The following is a 20,563-nucleotide window of genomic DNA, read 5'->3' as shown; positions in this document are numbered from 1 at the left end:
AGTGTCCTTTCCACTTTAATGCCCTAGCCCACAGGTGAAAGCACCGAAAAGACCCTAACAGGTCAAATTTATGTTCCAGTAAACACAAGTTTCTAGGATATTAAACGTGAGAAAAGAAAACAACATAAATACATTTCTAGGCCTGGTTCTGAGCACTGAGGAAGTCAGCAAAAGCCTGCAAGGAGTGACAAAGGGCCCCAGGAAGACCCCGTTCAATCCCAAACATCCCCCGCTCCAGGTCCCTTCCACGTTTCCGACAACAGATGCTCCTCAGGGTGGAAACGCCAAAGCCCTCACCTGAACCGGGGCCTCACCTAACAGACTGGCTGGGATGGACCGGACCGAGGGCAGTTCCTCTTGGTGATTAGAAGGAACAAGACGGGGGTAAGGGAGCCGAGGGGCGGCAGCTTCGGGCACAGAGCAGACGCATCATGACGCAGGGATGGTCACAGTCTCTTCTCCACACTGGCTCTCGCCGCGGCTCACAGGGAGCCTGAGACACTCTTTCTTTGCTTCCCCCCGAGAACACTGGGTGCCCTGGGGCTGGTCTCTCTAGGGGAGCAACAGCCAGATCCAGACGCCTGTGTCCTCCCCCCGCCCCGAGTAACCACGCGTCAGGCTGAAGGATTACAGTGGCCTCTGGGCAGAGGCTGAGACACTGCCAACTACCTTCCGATTCTCAACACCCCGCAGGCTGTGGTGATCAGATGCCAGGAACTGCTGTCCACCACCTCAAGCTCCATCACTGGCAAAAAGCACTCTTGAAATACACATCCCTATGAAGCGCTCTTGTAAATCTGATCCACTCAGGCCTCCTAATCTGGTAAGCGCTAATTTACCCCTCCTTTTAAAATGGAAGACAGAAAAAATTCCTTTCAGGAAGCCAAAGGCAAGCCAGGGGAACTGCCCACAGGCGTCTCCAGTGATCTCATCATAGATGTTCCCTGACACCTTAGCACCATCTCGTTCGGACACTTGCTTGTGAGCCCTTGGAGCCCCAAGTCTGAGACTCAGCCTCCCAGCCAGGGATTCACACCGCCCACAACTCCTGCAGGGCCACACCAACGCCCTCTGGGCTCTGGCCTCCCCTTCGCCACCTCCACCCTTCCCCACCCAGTCTGTTCACCCTGCTCCCGGCTAGTGGACTCTGGCCCCGAGCCCGCGCTCTGTGCCCCTGGACACAGGCTGGTCCTCTTGCCAACATCGCTGCCCTCCTGGAATATGAACGTCTAAAGGGCAGGGATAGGCTCACACTGCAGCTTTATTCCACCTGCCTCGTTACTTGCGGGGGGCACGTCACACCCCATCAGCAAGTACTCGTGAAATGCACCCCTTCTGCGTGAACGTGAACAAAGAACCCTGACAGCTCCTGACCCACCTGGAGACAAGACACACGAGCACAGCTGCTTAAGCCGAGAGCAAGCTGCTGAAATTCCTTCTAAAAACTCACCATTTCTAGGTCTCCATCAGCAATGGCTCTTAAAAGCTTTTCTACCTTAATAAAAGAAAAAAGAATGTAAGGAAACTTATAATAATACAATAAGAATAGAAATAATAAAAACCTTCTGAAAACCTAGTAGCTTTCATGTGTCTCTTGATCTCATTCGGTATCTTTCAAACACATCCCCCGCACCTTCCGCATAAGGTCTATAAGATGACCTGCCATTCATGTGGCACGGTGGGACGACAGCCACCTGGGAGCACGAGCGCTTCCCAAGAGGGCAGCCACCCTTCAGAACTGCATCTATTCAGCTCTCATCATCTGCCAGCTACAGGTACCATGAGGGAGGGCACCCCCCCAGGAACGCCTCCAGGCCGCTGTTAGACTCTGGAGCATGCCTCTTGGCTTTCTTTCCTGCGGTTCTGCATCGAGCTAGGCTTACTGGGCCCTCCGAGAGCAGGTCACAGCCTGGGGGTGACAGCGAAGGAGGAGCCCGGGGCGGAGTCAGTGAGGGCTCCCCACCTGCAGGGGATGGGCACATCCACGCCATGGTCTGCTCTGTGGGCTGACAATGGACAAGGTCTAAGGTAGGTTAGACGGAAAAAAACACACAGACAAACAAAACAGGCTGAGTCAGCTTTACAAAACGCAATGTGTAAGAACATGTACACGTCTACATAAAGTCTGCAGGAAGTCAGGAACGAGACACATCAGGTTAACAGGGGTGCTGACGGAGAGGGGGATAAGGGCAGAGAATTTACTTCGTAAAATGATCTTAAAGCAGTGGACCTACAGGTGACTTTACCTGTACTTTTCTTAGAATACCCCCTTCCCATATCTCTCTCTCTCTCTCTCTCTCTCTCTCTCACACACACACACACACACACACACACACACACACACACACACACACGTCCATCCATGAAGGGCAAGCAGGGTGAGGCTGGCCGGGCTCCCCTCGAGGGCTCTGACCTTCACCACAGCAGACACGCTGCCCCAGGGGCTCTCTAACTGGCCCCCAGAACACAGGCCGCCCCCCGCCCCTCTCTGCCCTCCGGTCTGGGGGCCTCACCTCCCTGTAGAACTTTCTGGGCTCCTCTTGCCTGGAGCTCAGCGACGCGGAGGAGAAGCTGGAAGCGCAGGAGCCCTGGCTGACGGAATCCACGGGGCACTGAGGGGGCCGCGCGGGCACCTGCAGCCAGGGAGCCCGGTGAGGGGTGGGTGAGGGCCAGACAGAGGCTGGTCTCAAGTAGGGCCGGCAAACGCAGCCCCGTTCTCTTACCTCTGAAGACTTCTGCCCCCTCTCGAAGGACGGATGGTGGGCTTCCATCATGGACAGAATCTAGGAGGCCAAAGGGGACGCGAAAAGTACTGAGATGGGTCGCCAAGTTCTCATCACTCCTATGGCCCCACTGCGCCCACCTCCTTGGAAAGCCGCGTGGCCCAGCCAGGCCCTCGGAGAGACAGGGGGGACACCAAGGCCCAGAGCAGGCGGGAACCTACTCAGGACCACGCTAATTTCAACAGCAGAAGCGAGTGCTCCCCACGAATGGGCTCAGTGGACAAGGGAAGCCCAGGCACAGAGGGGCCCCAAAGGCTGCCTCATCCGGCCTGGGCTGGTGGTCCACAGGCCTGAAGTGTGACCTTTCCACTGGCAGCCACGGGCCTTAAGTGGGACCAGCTCGGAGCTGAGCCCAGAAGGCCATCTGCTCCTTGTGTCTGCAGAGCTCCCTCTGGAAAGGCCTTTGGAGAAGCTCCAGTGCAGAGGTGCCCTCAGCCCCTCATGGACATCTCAGGCCAAGGGTGGTATCACCCAGTCCCATGGCTCTGGCTGCTGCAAAGCTGAGACCCCGTGAACGCATGGGCAGCTGAGGCCCCCGGGTCAGGAGCAGGGATTTAAACCTTCAAAAACCACACTCCTGGGCTTCCCTGGTGGCTCAGTGGTTGAGAGTCCGCCTGCTGATGCAGGGGACACGGGTTCGTGCCCCGGTCCAGGAGGATCCCACATGCCGCGGAGCGGCTGGGCCCGTGAGCCATGGCCGCTGAGCCTGCGCGTCCGGAGCCTGTGCTCCGCAACGGGAGAGGCCACAACAGTGAGAGGCCCGCGTATGGCAAAAAAAAAAAAAAAAAAAAAAAAAACCCACACTCCTACAGGTCTTATGTTGTGTTCTTATCACACACACAAAATAATAATAATAATCGATAAATAAAGAGGGCGGGAGGGGACTTCTGGGGGTGATGGGTGCATTTGTGGCACAGACTGTGGTGCTGGTCTCATGGGTGTGGACTTGTCTCCAAGCTCAACAGTTGTATACACTAATACGTACAGCTTTTTGTATGTCAATCATCCCCCAGTAAAGTGGTTTAAAAACAAAAACTGTGCTACTCCTAGAAGAAGACATGAACAAACTAAAAGAACTCCCTAGAAGAGGACTGGAAATTATAAAACATCAAGAGGCAGAAAGTAGGGCCTGTGCAAAGGGAGACATTTGGAGACCTGTATTAAAACAACATCACCTATGTGAGCCACTAGCCGGGATGCTCTGGGCATCAGGACCTCGGATGGCCATCGCACGTGGCCCTGGGCTTCCTCTGGCTAGTTGGCCAAACACGTTTCTCTGAGGACACCCCTTCAACAGAGCTGCTGCCTGGAGGCGAGACCTCTGGAAGCTGTTCCCAGCAACAGAGCTGCTGCTGGGAAGGCCTGGCCTCTGGAAGCTCCCATCGCTCCCCACCTGCTCATGAGCAAGCAGTGCATGACATGTGGCCCCAAACTACGTGCTTCCAGAAGTTACCAGCAGGATGGGCTAGTAGTTCAGTAATGAATCATTTATGAAGGAAATTACACCCAACGACGTTCGAAGTTGGCCAAATCAGAATAAAGTTTTAGGCGCTGAGGGTGAAGGAACAGGAAAACAGAGCCGATGCTTGCTGCTTCCAACACCCTGTCCCCGCTCTTCCCGGCCGGAGCCACCGTCCATTTACTCTCACTCCACTTGCCCAGAAACCAACAGCACTCAGAGGCCGGGGCAAACTCTGCTGGGAGCAGCTCTTGGCATGACACTGTGAAAATCGCCTACTAAGATGGAAAATAAGATGAATAGGTAAAACCCATGAACGACCAGGTCCCGAGTGCAGCAGAGAAGATGCGGCCAAGTTCTAGCCTTGGGGACTAATGCACGGTTTGAACAGCTCGGCCAAGACCTAAGCTGCGGATGCTGATATCGTTTAAAGTCATACTGCTGCTCCGAGATGAAAAAGGCTACCTTTGAGTTTAACGCACACTTGAGGGGCGTTTCCTTCAGCCTGTTCTGGATCTCTGTGGACGCTCCGTTCTGTAGCAACGTCTCTATGATGCTTTGGTAACCCCAGCGGGCAGCAATGTGCAGGGGAGTGTCTCCTTTCTCGTTACCAATATCTAGTCTGCAGGACTGCACGTCATAGTAGACCAGAGCCTTCACACACTGCAAACAGAATGGGAAAGGCCGCTGTGAACTCACAGGCCCGGCCTTGGGCAGATCTGTGCAGCCCGCAGCCTCGGCCCACGTCCCAATTCGATCAAGGCACCATCTGCCAAGCAAACATACAGTAACAGAACATTAGACCTCCACGGTTCCAGATCACCTGATCAGGACACATCGTTTTTGTTTTTGTTTTTAAAGAACCCAACTGCCAATCAATAAGAAATGGCTGAATAAATTGTCACACATCATGTGCAGAAAGGAGTCACCAGAGCAGGCCTGAGACCGCCATCCCCAGAAAGGCCTGCTTGCAAGGCTGGCCCCCTTGACCTGCGATACTCCTTGGGAGCTTGGATCTGGGGAGTGTTCTCACAGTCCCCTGACTGATGAGAGGGGCTCAGTGGGCCTAGTTTGCCCAACAGTGGTTTATGCTGAACACCTGCTGTCCTTCTGGGAGTCTGGAATGTTGAAATGTTCTAGGCAAAAGGGTGTTCACACGACCAGCCTCCAACCAAAATCTTGGGCACTGAGTCCCCAATGAGCTTCCCAGAAGGAAAACACTTTGCACGTGTTGTTAACGACCCGTTACTGGAGGAATAAGCTGTCCTGAGTGACTCCACAGGGAGATGCGCTTGGAAGCCTGCACCTAGTGTCCTCCGGACTTCATCCTTGGACCCTCCCTTTGGCTGATTTTGCTCTGTGTCCCTTTACTGCAATAAATCACGGCTGTGCATACAACCATATGCTCATCCTGTGAGCCCTCCTAGCGAACCACTGAACTGGGGAGTGGTCTTAAGGACCCTGACACAACACACGTCATAGACTATGTGTCGCGATTACAGAATGGGTTAGATCTACATTTATTGACCTATGGGATGCCCATGATTAAGTTAGGAAAATAAGCTGCATAAAATCGTGTAGGGTATGATCTCGTTTTCGCTCATCAACCACCTAACCCAGGCTCAACCCACATCTGTATAAATCTACCTGGATATTAGCATGGAGAGAAGTGAGAGAGGGTGGTTAGGAAAAGAATAACACACACACACACACACACACACACAGAGTTAAATATTAAGCAAACACGGAAATGATGAAATTCCTTGATATTTCTTTAAAAATATAAAATGTAAAAATTGAGTATGAAGAAAGGTAAGAAGCAGATGGTAGCGGAGATGAATGCACATGATTTCACTTCAGGAAAAGACAATTATGTTTTAGATTTCTGTTATTTCAATACAGCATCTGTAATGTGTTTTTAAATTTTTTAATTAAAAAAATTATATGCCAAATGTTCCAATAACTGTCAACATAAAATACGACATTCAACCAACTGGAAATTCACTTTTCTCTGTGAGAAAGGGTAAACACGGCCGCCCTCGGCGCAGCAAGGACCACTTACGTCTTCGTGGCCGTAGGTGCAGGCCAGGTGCAGAGGGGTGTTGCCGTTGTTGTCTTGCACTTCGGTGCTGGCTTTGTAGTGCAGCAGCAGCAGCTTCCAAAGGAGAGGGGAGAGCAGTGAGCACCAGCAAGCCCGGCAGTGCAGGCGCGTGCTTCCTCAGGAGCACGGCCTAGAGCCTCACAGCGGGAAGTCGCTGGTCTCCATTTTCAACCTTATCTACTTACACTACAATTAAAATTATATCAACCCTATAATGGAAAATAATCTGAAAAGGAATATATATTATATATAGAGAGAGAAACACATTTTATATATATATATATACACACACACATATATACCTGAATCACTTTGCTATACACCTGAAACTAACACACTGTAAATCAACTATACTTTTAAACAAAAAAAATTTTTTTTTTTTTTTCGGTACGCGGGCCTCTTACTGCTGTGGCCTCTCCCGTCATGGAGCGCAGGCTCAGGGCCATGGCTCACGGGCCTAGCCGCTCCACGGCATGTGGGCTCATCCCGGACCGGGGCACGAACCCGTGTCCCCTGCATTCGCAGGCGGACTCTCAACCACTGCGCCACCAGGGAAGTCCCCAAAATTATTTTTAATTTTAAAAAACCAAAGCAAAAAATATTATCATCACTCTCATCCTTCCTGATAAAAAGTTTAGAGATTACTAAAAAAAAAAAAAAAAAAAAAAGAGTGGATATATGTTTATGTATAACTGATTCACTTTGCTGAACACGTGAAACTAACACAACATTGTAAATCAACTCTACTCCAATAAAAGTTAAAAATAGAAAAACAGAAAGAAAGAAAAACAACCCCCATCAATCACTAGCAGTAACTGAGGCACTTTATGTACCAAACAACTTAAGCTGAAATTGAAACGTCACTGATCGGCAAAATAATTTTGTCTTTCTAGTTTCTGGCCCGTCTTCTCATCAGTAGATGTTAAGTCTACGGGAAAGTCCATCTTGGGGCCCTATTTAAAATATTTCTAGTACCTTGGGGGTGGGTGAAGGAAAACCCTATCTCATTATTAAAAAGTATGATACAAAAAAAAAGTTTAGAGATTAAAAAAAACCTACAGCCCCAGCCTTCCTCCCCCGTATTACCGTGACATTTCAAACCTACACCTAATAGCTTTTGCCCAGCAGACCCTCCGTGAGGTGCCTGAGACCCCAGCCCTCCCTGCGGCCCGACCGAGCCAGTGTGGAACACAGGAGGGGCCAGCCCTGCAAAGCCGCGTGCAGAGCCAGCCCGTCCGAGCCCAGATGCTCACCGTCACGCTCTGACAGCCCTTCTGACACGCAAGATGCAGCGGGGTGGAGCCATGGTAGTCTGTAGCGTTCACCACCGCGCCCTTGGAAACCAGAAAGTCGATGAGGGATGCCTGCCCTACAGAACAGAAGGGAAGAGAGCGGGCTTTCCAAACCCTGCAAGCGAAGCCATGGCATTATTTCACCCTCTCATTCCCTGGCACGAGACACGCCGGGAGGCATTTTTCTGCTTGGGGGGAACCAGTGCTAACGTGAAGTCAGACTCTGCAGATTCCAAACACTCTAGGGTAGCCCCTGGAGGGGACTCGGCTCCAGTCCAGCCCCCAGCCACAGAAGGTAGGAGAAAAGAGCCTTAGACGTCCACAGAAGAGTCCATGGTGCATCAATCTACAGGATGGAATACTGCGCAACCAGTAAAACAATACTGCCATGGAGAAATGTTCTTACGTGTCGCCGAGTGAAAAAAGCACCGTACAGAAAAGTATGATCCCCACAGCATCATCTATTTTATACACACACACTCACAAGCATGCTGACATTTCAGACAGTCATGAATCAAAATGATCTCTGGGAGACAGGATGGCGGGTGATACTACAGATGCTTGTGTTTGTGTTTTCTACCTTGAAAGTGCACATTTTTTTTTTGCATGTGCACTTTAAAAGACAGTATAGCACAGAGAACTGTATTCAATGTCCTATGATGAACTATACTGGAAAAGAATGTTTAAAAAAAAAGAATAAAAAAATAAATTAAAGACAGTAAAGTTATATTTTTTAAAGGAGGAATATAAGAACCCCAATTCTGAGGCCATTCTCATAGTTCAGATTCAAGCCTTCCCTTGCTGGACCACCAGCCCAGGGGCAGTACCAAGCATCCACACGGTAAGACCCAGCAGCCACCCACTCTCTGCAGGGCCACCCTCGGCCCCATCCCTTTGCCCACGTACCGCAGAGGGCAGCCACATGGAGTGGTGTATGACCCCTGTCGTCTCTGGAGAATGGAGTGACAATGGAGGGGTCATTCAGCCTCCTAAAAGAGAAGGAGGATACAGAGAAATACACCAGGGTCCTGGGACAAGAAGACAGATCTCCAGGTATGATCCAAGCTGGGTCTCCTCTACCGTGTCGCAGAGAGCAGAAGCCCCAACTTCCTCAGGGCCTCTCTCCCCACCCACCCCTCCAGGCCTTGACAACCAGCAAAAGAGCCCAGTAAGGATAAGGAGAAACCAGAAAGGTTACAGGCAGGAGCCGACAGTCCTCCCATCCTAAAATCCACTTTCCGAGCCTGGGGCACGCCCTCTGCCCACCTCCCCTGGTAAAGCAGCCTAGCAGGGTGCCAGGTATGTTTACAATCTTTATTCCACTTGATTCTCCAAAGGGACAGACGTTACTCTCTCCACTTCACAGCAGAGGAAGCAGAGTGCAGCGAGGATAAGTTCCTTATTCCAAATCTCACAGCAAACAAGTGGGAAAGTTCCGCCCAGGCCCCGAGTCTCCCCCTTCCTGGCGCTGAGCCCACATAGGACCCTCGTACCCTGAGACGAGTTTCTCACAGTCATCACAGAAGCACAGAGGGTGACACATCTTTTGGACGGCATCTTTATCTCGGTCTTCCTGGCTCAGAAGTCTTTCCACTTCTTTCTGGTTACCTGATGCGATGTGCTAAAAAGTGACATCAAAAGCACTATTGATGTGAAGGAACTATTTGCTCTCTAAGGTGTGAATTTTCTGAGTATCCTTACTGAAACACACATCTACGTATGGATGGATGAAACAATTTGCTCTCTGGGACTTGTTTCAAAATAATTTGGGTGGACGGGGAAAAGTGGGGCAGGGGACAGAAATGAAACAGGATTGGGAGATGGCTACACGGGAGTTCCTTAATTGCACTACTCTCTTTTATTTTTATAAATGTTAGGGTTTTTCCAAAACTAAAGAAACAACGACATGACAAAATTCCCAGAGCCGCAGGAGTAGGGGGGCAGTACATCCTGAGCCTTGGTGTAGACTTCGACCCCCATTAAAGGGTCAAATCGTCTAGGAATCCAGTAGAGCCTTGGTTTGCAGGACAGCTGCAATTATCACAAGACCCCATCAACAAGCGAACCTGCAGGGCTCACCTGTGAGGCCTGGATGTATTCCCCACAGGCAGTGAGATGTTCTGAGGGGTGCACAGCTCTGGGTCCTCCGTGGAACCCACCCTGGCCCCGGGTGGCCCTCTGACGGCTGCCTCGTAGGGAACCGCGCCAGCCTCCCAGCGGTAGATCAGATCTGAGGAAGGAGCCGCCTGCCTCTGCCTGAGGATCCGACCACCACCAGGTGCCTTGCTCCCAGCCCAGCACACTCACACGAACATCTGTAACTGGGGCTCCCGGAGCCAAGCAGAGGCGTCAGTTCTGGCAGAGCTGCCAGTGAGGCGCCACTGAGCTGACTGGGAAGGACCAGCCATGTTTCGCCAGATGGGGAGAGGAGGACAGCCGGGCAGAGGGTTCCACACGCAGGGCCCGGTGCCCTCGCTATGCTGCCCAGTGGGGCTACAGCGCAGCTCACGTCGGGGGAGACGGGCAGCCGAGCTGATCCAGCATCCGTATCGCTCCCTCGAGCACAAAATGAACTCCTGCACTGAACTACGCAGACCACCCTGATGGATTCTACAGAGGTGTGGGAGGATGGAGAGCCCCTCACATATCTGTGCCCGCAGGACCTCTGCGTGTCTTACCTGAAACAAGCAGTCAATGGGAGTTGAGGTCAGCTGAGACAGCAAGCTCATTCTCTGCTTAAGGAACAGTCTGTCGCCAAACCCCTCGGACTCCTGCAAGAAAAGCCGACAACCCGTTTTATCCCACGTCGTGAGCTGTCAGTGCAGATCCTTGAAAACAGAGGACCCAGGAACGCTCCCTGCTGTTTCCCACAAAACAGGACCGGCAGTGCCTCTCCCCGCCCCCAGGGAGCCACACAACAGACCCTCATCAGGCTGGGAGAGGGGCTCCCTGTCTGCCTCTCCAGGAAGTGGGGCTCTGATGACAGCTTCCCGGCAGGAATCTGGGAGGGGGCAGCACGATGGCTCCGTGTGTGTGTGTGTGTGTGTGTGTGTGTGTGTGTGTGTGTGTGTGTATGTGGAATGTGGCATCTCTAAGTGTGAAATGTGGCATGCACACAGCACCATCCCCCACGTGGAAACCTGGATTGTCCCGGCCTCCCCCTCCTCTCAAAACAACTGTCCTAATGCCTGCAGAGCCCTGTCCGCTGCATGTTACCTGGGTCCACAGACAGGGGAACCATGTGACAGGCTGGTCTACCCTTCCCAGTGTGAACCAGCAAGAGAGAGAAGGGTCCTGCTTTTTGAACATACTTACTAAAACATCAGACAACACGGCCACTGGCCCAAAGTCCAATAAAATATGGGGTCCACCCCAAGAATAAACTCAGGTCTTCACAGTGCAGGTAATTTTTACCTGGCTATAGAAATCTAAAAAATGTATCCTTTCTCTATGAAATCATTTCCAGTGAGACACTTCAATGCTCACTTGAGCACCTGTGACTAAATTGGTAACAAATTAACTTCCTCGAAAAGAATCTTGGTGGGAGACAGATGGAATTGTTTCCAGCCAGCTGCTGCCAGAAGAACTCACCAAACCCTGAGAAAATTATGGGAACATTTCTCTCTGTGGCCCCCTAGGTTCTGCCGAAGAGGTCCAGTTAAAGACAGAGGTGGCAGCATTTCTGGGGCCCACTGCCAAGCAGGGCCCCTCATGCCAGCCGCCCTCATGGGGTTGTCTTGGCAGACAAACACCAACCCTCAGACGTAGAGCTCCCTTTGCTCCCCGTCGGTATATGCTGTGTAAGGCTCGATCAACCTGTTTTATTCAGGGATCTACAGCTGAGCTGTAAATCAGAGAAACATCAAAGACCTTATTGTTCAGGTAAATTTGGGGCTCCTTCCTCCACTTAGGTGACTGTTTGAAGGGCACTGATGAAAAGAGGCAGGTCTTCCAGGACTGACTGGTCAGGGAAGAATGAGCAACCAGAAGAGATAGCATATCAGCTAAGACCAATTCGGGAAGAGGTAAATACTATTTATTGGAAGCCCAGTAATGTGAAAAAGACCTGCAAAGCTGGAGCAGAGAAGGGTGGAGATCCTTCCAAGGTTCTCCTCCATTTTTTTCTGTCCACAAAGGTAAATCTAGAGTCATCCCAGTAATGGTTATTTTCAAAACAGCTCAAGTCTTCATTAATGAACATGCTTAAAGAATGTTTACGGTCATCTCAAGTATGATTATGTCTTGGGGAGAAAATTTCTGTGAAACTCCATTATAGTATATAAAGAGTCAACAGTAAAACATTATTGATTTCCTAACACTTAGTCCTTAATGCTTTTCAGAAACCTCACCTGCTGTGTGGAGATACACTTGGGCTCTTTCCCCGGGAAATTCTATCAATACCAACAAGCAGCCGTGGCCTCGCACTTTCCTAGACGGAACTGCACTAAGGCACAGGCAATGCCACAGACGGAATCCCAACGCTGGCATCACAAAAGACAAGGAAGCCACAACACCTGCTCTGTCCATAAAGGTAGAAGGACATCTCTCAGGCCTGACCCACTCAAGACCCAAGGCTCGGGCTCCATGGCCAGCCGAGAGGATGATGCAACCTTGTCGCAATTCCAGGGGGACCAACCACCCTCCAATCCGGGAGGGCAGGACCAGGGTCTGACAGCCCAGACAAGACGGGCGCACTGGGCTGTGTCCCCCCCTTGCCCACCCAAGCTAATGGCCATCCTTGGGGCTATCCACGCAGGATGCACCCGACAGCCAGGAAACAGAGGCATCCAGATGCCGGTGTTGCCAGATCAAGGAAGGGCATCAGTATCACGTAACACTTCAGAAAGGCACTTTCAAATATGCCATTGGATCCTCGCAACCACCTGGCAAGGGTGAAATACATAACACGATCCCCAGTGTAGAGAGGAGGGACAGAGGCTCAGACAGACAAACTGACTTGCCCAAGGGCTGGACTCAAACCAACACCAGCACAAGAGGGGCCACCCCTCAAACACTGTCACAATCCCACTTGGAATATTTTCTGAAAGAAAAGTATGTGTGAGAAGCTGACTGTTAGTGTTTGGTCAACCACCTGTTTACTCTCTGGCCAAAGGCCTTCAAGCGTTGGACTTCCTGCCTACACGCCACGGAAAGTAAGAAAGCAGGATGGTTGTGGTACAGGATGGGTGCAGCGAGGGGACGGGAGTACCTTCAAGAGGTGGGCACCTCCCTCCAGGTGACAAGGGGCACCCCTGGCCCCAGCAAGGAGCATCAGGCAAGTCCTCTGCAGGGTAGTGGGTCCAGGAGGGGAGACCCATCAGAGGGAAAGAACCAGAAGGGCAGGGCCATGATGGAAAACCTCTGCAGGCACCATGGGAACAACACGTGTTCCTAGAACCTCACAGAAGACAATTCAAACTAAGAAATCTTGCTGCCCAACTCTGGAAGTGAGCGGCATCTCTTTTTTTTTTTTTTTTTATAAATTTATCTATTTATTATTTTATTTTTGGCTGCACTGGGTCTTTGTTGCTAGGCACGGGCTTTCTCTAGTTGCGGGGGCCACTCTTCGTTGCGGTGCACAGGCTTCTCATTGCTGTGGCTTCTCTTGTTGCGGAGCATGGGCTCTAGGCGTGCCAGCTTCAGTAGTTGCAGTATGCACGCAAGGCTCAGTAGTTGCGGCTCGTGGGCTCTAGAGTGCAGGCTCAGTAGTTGCGGCGCACGGGCTTAGTTGCTCCGCGGCATGTGGGATCTTCCCGGACCAGGGCTCGAACACGTGTCCCCTGCCTTGGCAGGTGGATTCTTAACCACTGTGCCACCAGGGAAGCCCCGAGTGACATTTCTGACTCTGCAGACCTGTGTGTATGCAGAGGCGCCCGTGAACACACACGTGTGCATTCTAGAATGTTAACGATTTCCCCCTAAATTAGAAACAACTTTTCACGGGAGTCACAGCCAGCCACATCTGAGATGAGATGCACAGCCTCTAATTTCACCTGCGTATGTGTGTGGGCAATCAAATCAGAGCAGAACTTAATTCTTCAGCAAGCACCATGATACTGTCAGGCTATGTGCCAGCAAGTGCAGCATAAGCTCAAATTCTGGTTAAAAATATAATTGTATAAGTGCAGAAAAAAGACATATACCAAAATGTTAATAAGTCATCCCCAACTAGTGTGTTTATGGGAGGCTTTTGTTGTCTTCACTGCTACTTTTTATATTTCACATATTAGCTACAAGCAAATAGTTTTCTAATCAGAAAAAAATAGAACTATTCATTTTGGGGAAAAAGTATACAAGGCTATCTACATTACAATTTCAATTATGTAAAGTATACATGGCAAGGAAAGACTAGAAAATACATAAACATGTTAACAATAAATGAATTCAGGGAACTGCTTGTACCCGAGTGTTCCTGTCTGAACAGGCCTATGTTCCTTTCCACGTGTTTCAACTTATTACTTTGGGAGCTTCTAACATCAGGGGAAAATTAAGATCAAAGTTCAATCCTCAGGATTCTTGGTGTTTTTTTGGTTTTTTTTTTTTTTTGGCTGCCTTGGGTCTTTGTTGCTGCATGTGGGCTTTCTCTAATTGTGGCGAGCGGGGGCTACTCTTCGTTGTGGGGCAGTGGCTTCTCTTGTTGCCGAGCACGGGCTCTAGGCGTGCAGGCTTCAGTAGTTGCAGCATGTGGGCTCAGGAGTTGTGGCTCGCGGGTTCTAGAGCACAGGCTCAGTAGTTGTGGCGCACGGGCTTAGCTGCTCTGCAGCATGTGGGATCTTCCTGGACCAGGGCTCGAACCCGTGTCCCCGTGGCAGGCAGATTCTTAACCACTGCGCCACCAGGGAAGTCCCAGGACTCTTGGTTTTTAATACAGAAATCTCTTTATTCGATTGATTTCAACTTTGCAATTTCTGTGAGTACTGTCATGTTTTGCTGGTTGGTATGGCAGTGAAATAAGCCAGCAGTGCAATCTTGGTTCAAGAGTCTCACAGTTCTCATGGGAACATCATCGCCTCCACTAGCCAAAGCTCACCAACCAACCAAGAAAATAATAATAGGGCCACTGAGTCCTGAAAACTGCAGACGTTAGTAATCTCATCTCCTGCCCATCATGATCAGGATACCCCAGTTCACCGCTTCTAGCTTCCCCTTCTGCCCGTGTGCTTTTGAGGATGACAAGGATTAATGAAGCAGATCAACAATGTGAAGGACAAGATAACGCGCAAACTTTCACAACCTACGGGGGGCTAGTGTTCACTCACTGGGCTGAGGCCCCATTCTCTCGGGAGAGCATCTCTGACGGCCCCTCCCCCACACTACCCTGAGAACCCCATCACACACGCCGTGACACCCACAAAAAAAGGGCAGAGAAGGAGGGAGGTCTTACCAGTGGCTTAACGGAGAGGCTTCCCTGCCGAATATATTCAATTGCAGCCTCAACTGAGGTCAGGCAGTACCCCAGTTCATCTTTTGCTGAGCTGCTAAATCTGAAGTTCTTGATGTAACTCAAATTTGCCATCCTAACAGAGGGAAGAAAGAAGTTTTATTGTTGTACACCCAATTAACACTTTGGCCGAAGCAATGCTGTTGGCTTCATCATCAAGTCGGCTGGCTCCTGGGAGCCAGGGCTGCTGTCCCTGGGTCTTTATCTAGAGGGAGCACAATTAGGAAATAAGTGAAGCTACTTGCGACTCTCCTGGAATGGGCTAGTTTTTAGAGAGCTGGTAATTATACAGGGAACTTGCATTTCTGTGGGAAAAGGACGGGCTTTGGAGCCGGACAGAATTGGAGTCTGCTTCCCGCTCAGCCACTGACTAGCCACATGCTCCAGAATGAGAAACGTAAGCTCGCTGGCTCAGTTTCCCCATCTGTACATGGAATGACAGCCACCCCTTGCAGGACGAAAGCAGGGCAGTACCTGGCTCATAAGGGGCACTCAGTTTCCTAGAGTGACACTAAAACCACCCCAGTACAGTGCTGCCATTTTGAAAAAGCATTTTAACAAAAAATGTTACCAATTAGGGATCTCTGTTTTCACAAGCAAATACAACAGGACTGATAGCAGATCATCAGCGCACATGGTCTCCAAGTTAACTGCAAGGGGGAAACACATGTTCAAAGCCATCCTGGGACTCAAATGGACCGACAAGTGTTATCAACTCCCCACCACCATCCAACCCACAAAACCACAATCCAGGAAGATGACACATCAGGGAGAAATTCAATCGCACAATTTCCTTTCTAGCGTCCTGAATAGATGTCAGACTCCAGGGGAAAATGAATGCTTCGCATCCTCAGAACACGTGCAGGAGAAGCAAACTGCAAGCAGACCACCCCTCGCTACCTCCCGGGACAGATAAAGAGCCCGAGGAAGTCAGCAATGGTGGATACAACTTGAAGGCGTGCCCGAGGCACTGCCAGAAGCCTCTTTCCTCCGGGATCATTTCTGTTTTATACACCTCAGAGTCTAATGCCGACCTGCAGCTTGACTCTACTGTTTTCATTAAAATTTTGTTTAAGTAATCCATTCACACATTTAAAATTTCAAAGAGTACAAAAGAGCCAACCGTGCACATCTCTCCCATCCCTGCCACCCAGACTTCTTTCCCAGAGGCCACTGCTGTTGCTTCCCACGTACCTGTCCACAGACAGTCTATGATCTCCCCATTGTATATATGGATACAGAGTCACCCCCTTTCCGCAATGCTGCTGGAAGGGTACCATACACACTCCTGTTCTTTCATTCATTGATAATACGCTTCGAAGATCACCCCATCTGCCCACACAGATCTGCCTTCTCATTACTTTTTTCTTAGCTTATTTTGTTTTTACTTTTTATAATGGAAAATTTTAAACGTATACAAAATTAGAGAGAACAACTTAACAGCTGAACCCCCATGTTTCCATCACCAGTTTGGCTCGTTTTTGAGGCCGCTGCTTCTCCACCAGCATTTTCTCACCCTAAAGACGCCTCACCTACCCTGCCCCCCGACCCCCATTACTAGGCACCCGCTCCTCAGATCCGACGCCAGGGCACTCACACAGAAATGCTCTGTTGCCCATCCACCCATCTCTATGAGCCTTTAAGACGACTGCTTCTCAACAGACGTTTGCAGCTGGATGTATGCAGCCACCCCACTGCAGGTCCCTTCACCGAGCACACACCTCTCTGGCTGGGAGACTGGGTGATCAGCTGCACCACCTTCCACAAACAAGCCAGCTTCTGCTGCGGGGACGTGCACCTGTTCAGCTGAGCCAGCTCCCTCTTGGCACGAGGTATGTTGAAGCTGCAAAATAATTTGGAAAGTGACCACATAAGACCACGGTGTGAGGGCCCTCCTTCTCGGATCTGATCCCATACCTCAGATTCACATTTCTTACAGCAAACCATAAGTAAAGACAAACAAAACTAGAAACTCAGAAGTAATCGGACTCGGGTCACTGGCAAAACCCAGCAGCTTTCAAGGTGCCAATCAAGCTGCCAGGTGATGTAGCTGCACCAGAAAATTAGGAAAAAAAATCAGCAAGCCTTAGCCCCAGAATGAAATAGGCCAATGGGCGGGGAGTTTAGACATAAACAATTTAGATTTTTTTTTTTTTACTTTTTGGCTGAGCTGCACGGCATGCAGGATCTTAGTTCCCCAACCAGGGATCAAACCCGTGCCCCCTGCAGGGAAGCACGAAGTCTTAACCGCTGGACCACCAAGGAAGTCCCTAGACATTTTTGTAATAAAATGAAACTTAATCCAAAAGGAGATGCCCCTAAAGCAGGGGTCCCTCAGACTGGCAGGTGAGGAGAGACATCTGTGTGCAGGGCCCACCTGGGTGAGCTGCGTGCCTGCCCAGAGACCAGCTGTGTACGACTCCACCCCTTCTGGCTCCCACTCACCGGATGCTGGCAGGCGGGTGCAGGAGCATGCCAGCTCCGAAACAGTCATCTGCCAACCTCAGCCCCTTTATCTTTGGTCACAAATAACTGCCCTGCTCCACGGTCTGAACCATGTCAAATCAGTGCCGCCACTGCTGCTTCGGGGTGGGGGGGGATGGCGAACGGTGCCCCAGCCCCTGAGGACACGGCCACAGCAGTGCAAACCCTTACCTGAACTCAGGTTTCACACCAATATCCTTCTGCTGAAGATCTTGAAGGCTCCTTGTGATTTTGTTAAAGGCAGCATCCTAACAAGAGATTTTAATGAAGCTTCAAATGTCTTAAAAGGCTTAGAACAGGGCTTCCATCCTGGACGATGATGATGGAGAACCTACCTCACTTGCCTCCATGGTCCCCACATATTTAAAGATCAGGTCGTAAATATCATGCTGGACATACATCTGTGAAATCAACAGGACCCAGTTCAAGGCATGTGAGTGGGGGGTGGGCAACAAAGGAGCCCCCGGCACTGCCGTCTTCTCTCCCCTCGCTGCCCTGGCCCCTTACCTCTACGGCCTGTTTCATCAGGTTCATCTGGGCCTCCTGCTTGGCGAGCACTTTCTGGAGGACAAGACGAGTACAGTTACAGAGCATGGACTAGCATGTGGGCAAACTGTAAGTCTCTCTCTCTCTTTTTTTTTTTTTTTGGTTTATTTAGTTGATTCACAATGTTGTGTTAATTTCTGCTGCACAGCACAGTGATTCAGTTATACATATATATACCTTCTTTTTTTTATATTCTTTTCCATTATGGCTTATCACAGGATGTTGAATATAGTTCCCTGTGCTATACAGTAGGACCTTGTGGTTTGTCCATCCTATATATAATAGTTCACATCTGCTAACCCCAAACTTCCACTCCATCCCTCCTCCAACCCTCTCCTCCTCGGCAACCACCAGTCTGTCCTCTATGTCCGTGAGTCTGTTTCTGTTTCGTAGATAGGTTCACTCATGGCATATTTTAGATTCCACGCATAAGTGATATATGCTATTTGTCTCTCTCTTTCTGGCAGGTGTCTCTTTTGAACATCGTGCTGCTTACCAGGTGGGAGTCCCTCAGCAGCTGCTGGAGGCATCTGGTGTAGAGAGCATTCACGGAGTCCTGTGCAACACAGAGCAGAGAGAGGTCACCCTCATGATCCGAGGCCACGACACAAAACCCGGGACATGTAACATGTCCTGGGGCAAAGAGAACATTTCACAAAATGGATTTCCTGGGTTACAAGCTCTAAATCCTAAAGCAAGCTTATCAAATCAAGTGTGTGATTTGTTTTTCAACTTTTTTTAGGTACATGCATTAAAAGTAGGAAAAAAAATTCCCCTTAGGGTTAACATAGATGATAACAATATTCATCTTTATACTCCTCTGTGATTTTCAAGTTTTCTACAGTGGTCTGTAGTACTTTTATAGGTAAAAAGAAACATTTAAACAAAACTTCCAACGATGGAGGCAGCAAAGTTACAGAGTGAACTGAGAGGGATCCTGGTGCTCTGAACTGGCCTGAGACAAAGCACGCTTAGCAAAGCAAGACACGGCTACTGACTATGTGATGACGGAGGCTCTTTCTTTCACACTCCCTGAACGTTCGCTGGAAAGAGGCGATGTTCCTGTCAAATCTCTCTGCATGTCTTCCCAAAAACTCTCTCACGTCTTCGATGGTTTTCAGGGAAAAGGGATCTGAGGGTGTTGAAGGCTCTTCTGAAAAAGAGACAGAGGGTCAGGCTGGCTGAAGGCTTCACTGTTTCCTAACAGCGCAAGTCCCACAACCCTTTGCCCTGCTCCTCCAGGATCTGACGCTCCATCTTCCACAGGAGGAGAGGGATGACCTTATTTCAAGATATTGCCCAAGAGCAGCCCAGTTGGGGGTCCAGAGAGCCTGGTCCTCTTGAAGCCCTTTCCTGGGACCAAACCTGAATTATCTGGGACCCTAGGCATGACCTGTGAGGCTGTGGTGAGGAAGCCCTGATTCCTGACAATAAGAGCCTCAGATAGGAGCGTTTGGCACATTAATTGTTATCTCAACTTCGTGGAGCACCAAAGAATTATTACCTGTTAAAAATAATGAGATCTAGGGCTTCCGTGGTGGCACAGTGGTTGAGAGTCCCCCTGCCGGTGCGGGGGACGCAGGTTTGTGCCCCGGTCCGGGAAGACCCCACATGCCGTGGAGCGGCTAGGCCTGTGAGCCATGGCCGCTGGGCCTGCACGTCCGGAGCCTGTGCTCCGCAACGGGAGAGGCCACAACAGTGAGAGGCCCGCATACCACAAAAAATATATATAAATTAAAAAAATAATGAGATTTCAAAGAGGCACAGCAGTGGGGCTGGGTGGGTAATAATGCTGTAAGAGGTAGCCCTAAAGCCGAGGCCCAGAGACAAAGCCAGGGCTGCCACTTTGCACAACTCCAGGGGGCGCCATTCCCACTAAGGTCTATGTGTGTAACACCCAACATGTGCAACCACGCACAGCAGCCTAATCCACGTCACCTTGGCTCAGGATGACTTTCTGATTAAGTTTTAGGGGGAATTATTGTAAACAGTTATGCAGGTTTCTAGCGGGCTCTTGAATATTTTATGGGATGTTTACAACAGCTGCGTCAGGAGGAAGTTCAACAAGCACATTTCTCCCAATCAGGAGAAAGGGGTTTTCTCCTAGAATACCTGAACTCTCTCTCTTTTCCAAAGGATGGGCTATGCACAGTATGCTGAAACTTTCTTCTTTTTCATTGTAGAAAGTTTCTTCAAAGAGAATGGGCACGGAGAGAAGACAGGCGAAACCAGCTCCTAGTTTAATCCTGTTTCCTTGGATAAAGACATCCTGGAACAAGAGAGCCGTCACTGCACCAGCAGCCCGTGTGACTGCCGACCCCTCAGCGTGGTCCCCATCCGGCACTTCACCCCACCCGCCTGCCTCTGCTCCAGTGTGGGTTTGGGGGGGCACCAATACTCTCCCAGCTTGCTTTCTGATCCTAACATGTTTTCTTCCCTCTTTGTTCACCCTGTCAC

General features: G+C 50.2%; 1 protein-coding gene across 13 annotated transcripts in view; it reads right to left on the bottom strand.

The window, feature by feature from the left end:
* Nucleotides 1–20,563, bottom strand: part of ANKRD27 (ankyrin repeat domain 27) — a 53,743-nt gene that overhangs the window by 14,817 nt on the left and 18,363 nt on the right. For 8 of the 13 annotated variants that reach the window (XM_067720449.1, XM_067720442.1, XM_067720451.1 and 5 more), the window contains 19 exons: nucleotides 20,219–20,375; nucleotides 19,105–19,259; nucleotides 18,603–18,662; nucleotides 18,068–18,121; nucleotides 17,896–17,961; nucleotides 17,732–17,808; nucleotides 16,798–16,919; nucleotides 15,648–15,726; nucleotides 15,020–15,152; nucleotides 10,314–10,406; nucleotides 9,129–9,256; nucleotides 8,542–8,624; nucleotides 7,597–7,712; nucleotides 6,305–6,397; nucleotides 4,708–4,905; nucleotides 2,724–2,783; nucleotides 2,514–2,633; nucleotides 1,884–2,006; nucleotides 1,451–1,495 (listed from right to left, as the gene is read on the bottom strand). In XM_067720449.1, the coding sequence (XP_067576550.1) occupies nucleotides 1,451–1,495; nucleotides 1,884–2,006; nucleotides 2,514–2,633; nucleotides 2,724–2,783; nucleotides 4,708–4,905; nucleotides 6,305–6,397; nucleotides 7,597–7,712; nucleotides 8,542–8,624; nucleotides 9,129–9,256; nucleotides 10,314–10,406; nucleotides 15,020–15,152; nucleotides 15,648–15,726; nucleotides 16,798–16,919; nucleotides 17,732–17,808; nucleotides 17,896–17,961; nucleotides 18,068–18,121; nucleotides 18,603–18,662; nucleotides 19,105–19,259; nucleotides 20,219–20,375 (1,962 nt within the window). Of the gene's footprint in view, nucleotides 1–1,450; nucleotides 1,496–1,883; nucleotides 2,024–2,513; nucleotides 2,784–4,707; nucleotides 4,906–6,304; nucleotides 6,398–7,596; nucleotides 7,713–8,541; nucleotides 8,625–9,128; nucleotides 9,257–10,313; nucleotides 10,407–15,019; nucleotides 15,153–15,647; nucleotides 15,727–16,797; nucleotides 16,920–17,731; nucleotides 17,809–17,895; nucleotides 17,962–18,067; nucleotides 18,122–18,602; nucleotides 18,663–19,104; nucleotides 19,260–20,218; nucleotides 20,376–20,563 lie in introns of all 13 variants that reach the window. The other 5 variants (XM_067720448.1, XM_067720450.1, XM_067720453.1 and 2 more) reach the window with 5 other exon arrangements.

Source organism: Pseudorca crassidens, chromosome 20, assembly GCF_039906515.1.
Source record: "Pseudorca crassidens isolate mPseCra1 chromosome 20, mPseCra1.hap1, whole genome shotgun sequence".
Taxonomy (NCBI): domain Eukaryota; kingdom Metazoa; phylum Chordata; class Mammalia; order Artiodactyla; family Delphinidae; genus Pseudorca; species Pseudorca crassidens.
The sequence above is the reverse complement of the archived record's forward strand: the minus strand, read 5'-3'. Positions and strand labels throughout refer to the sequence as shown.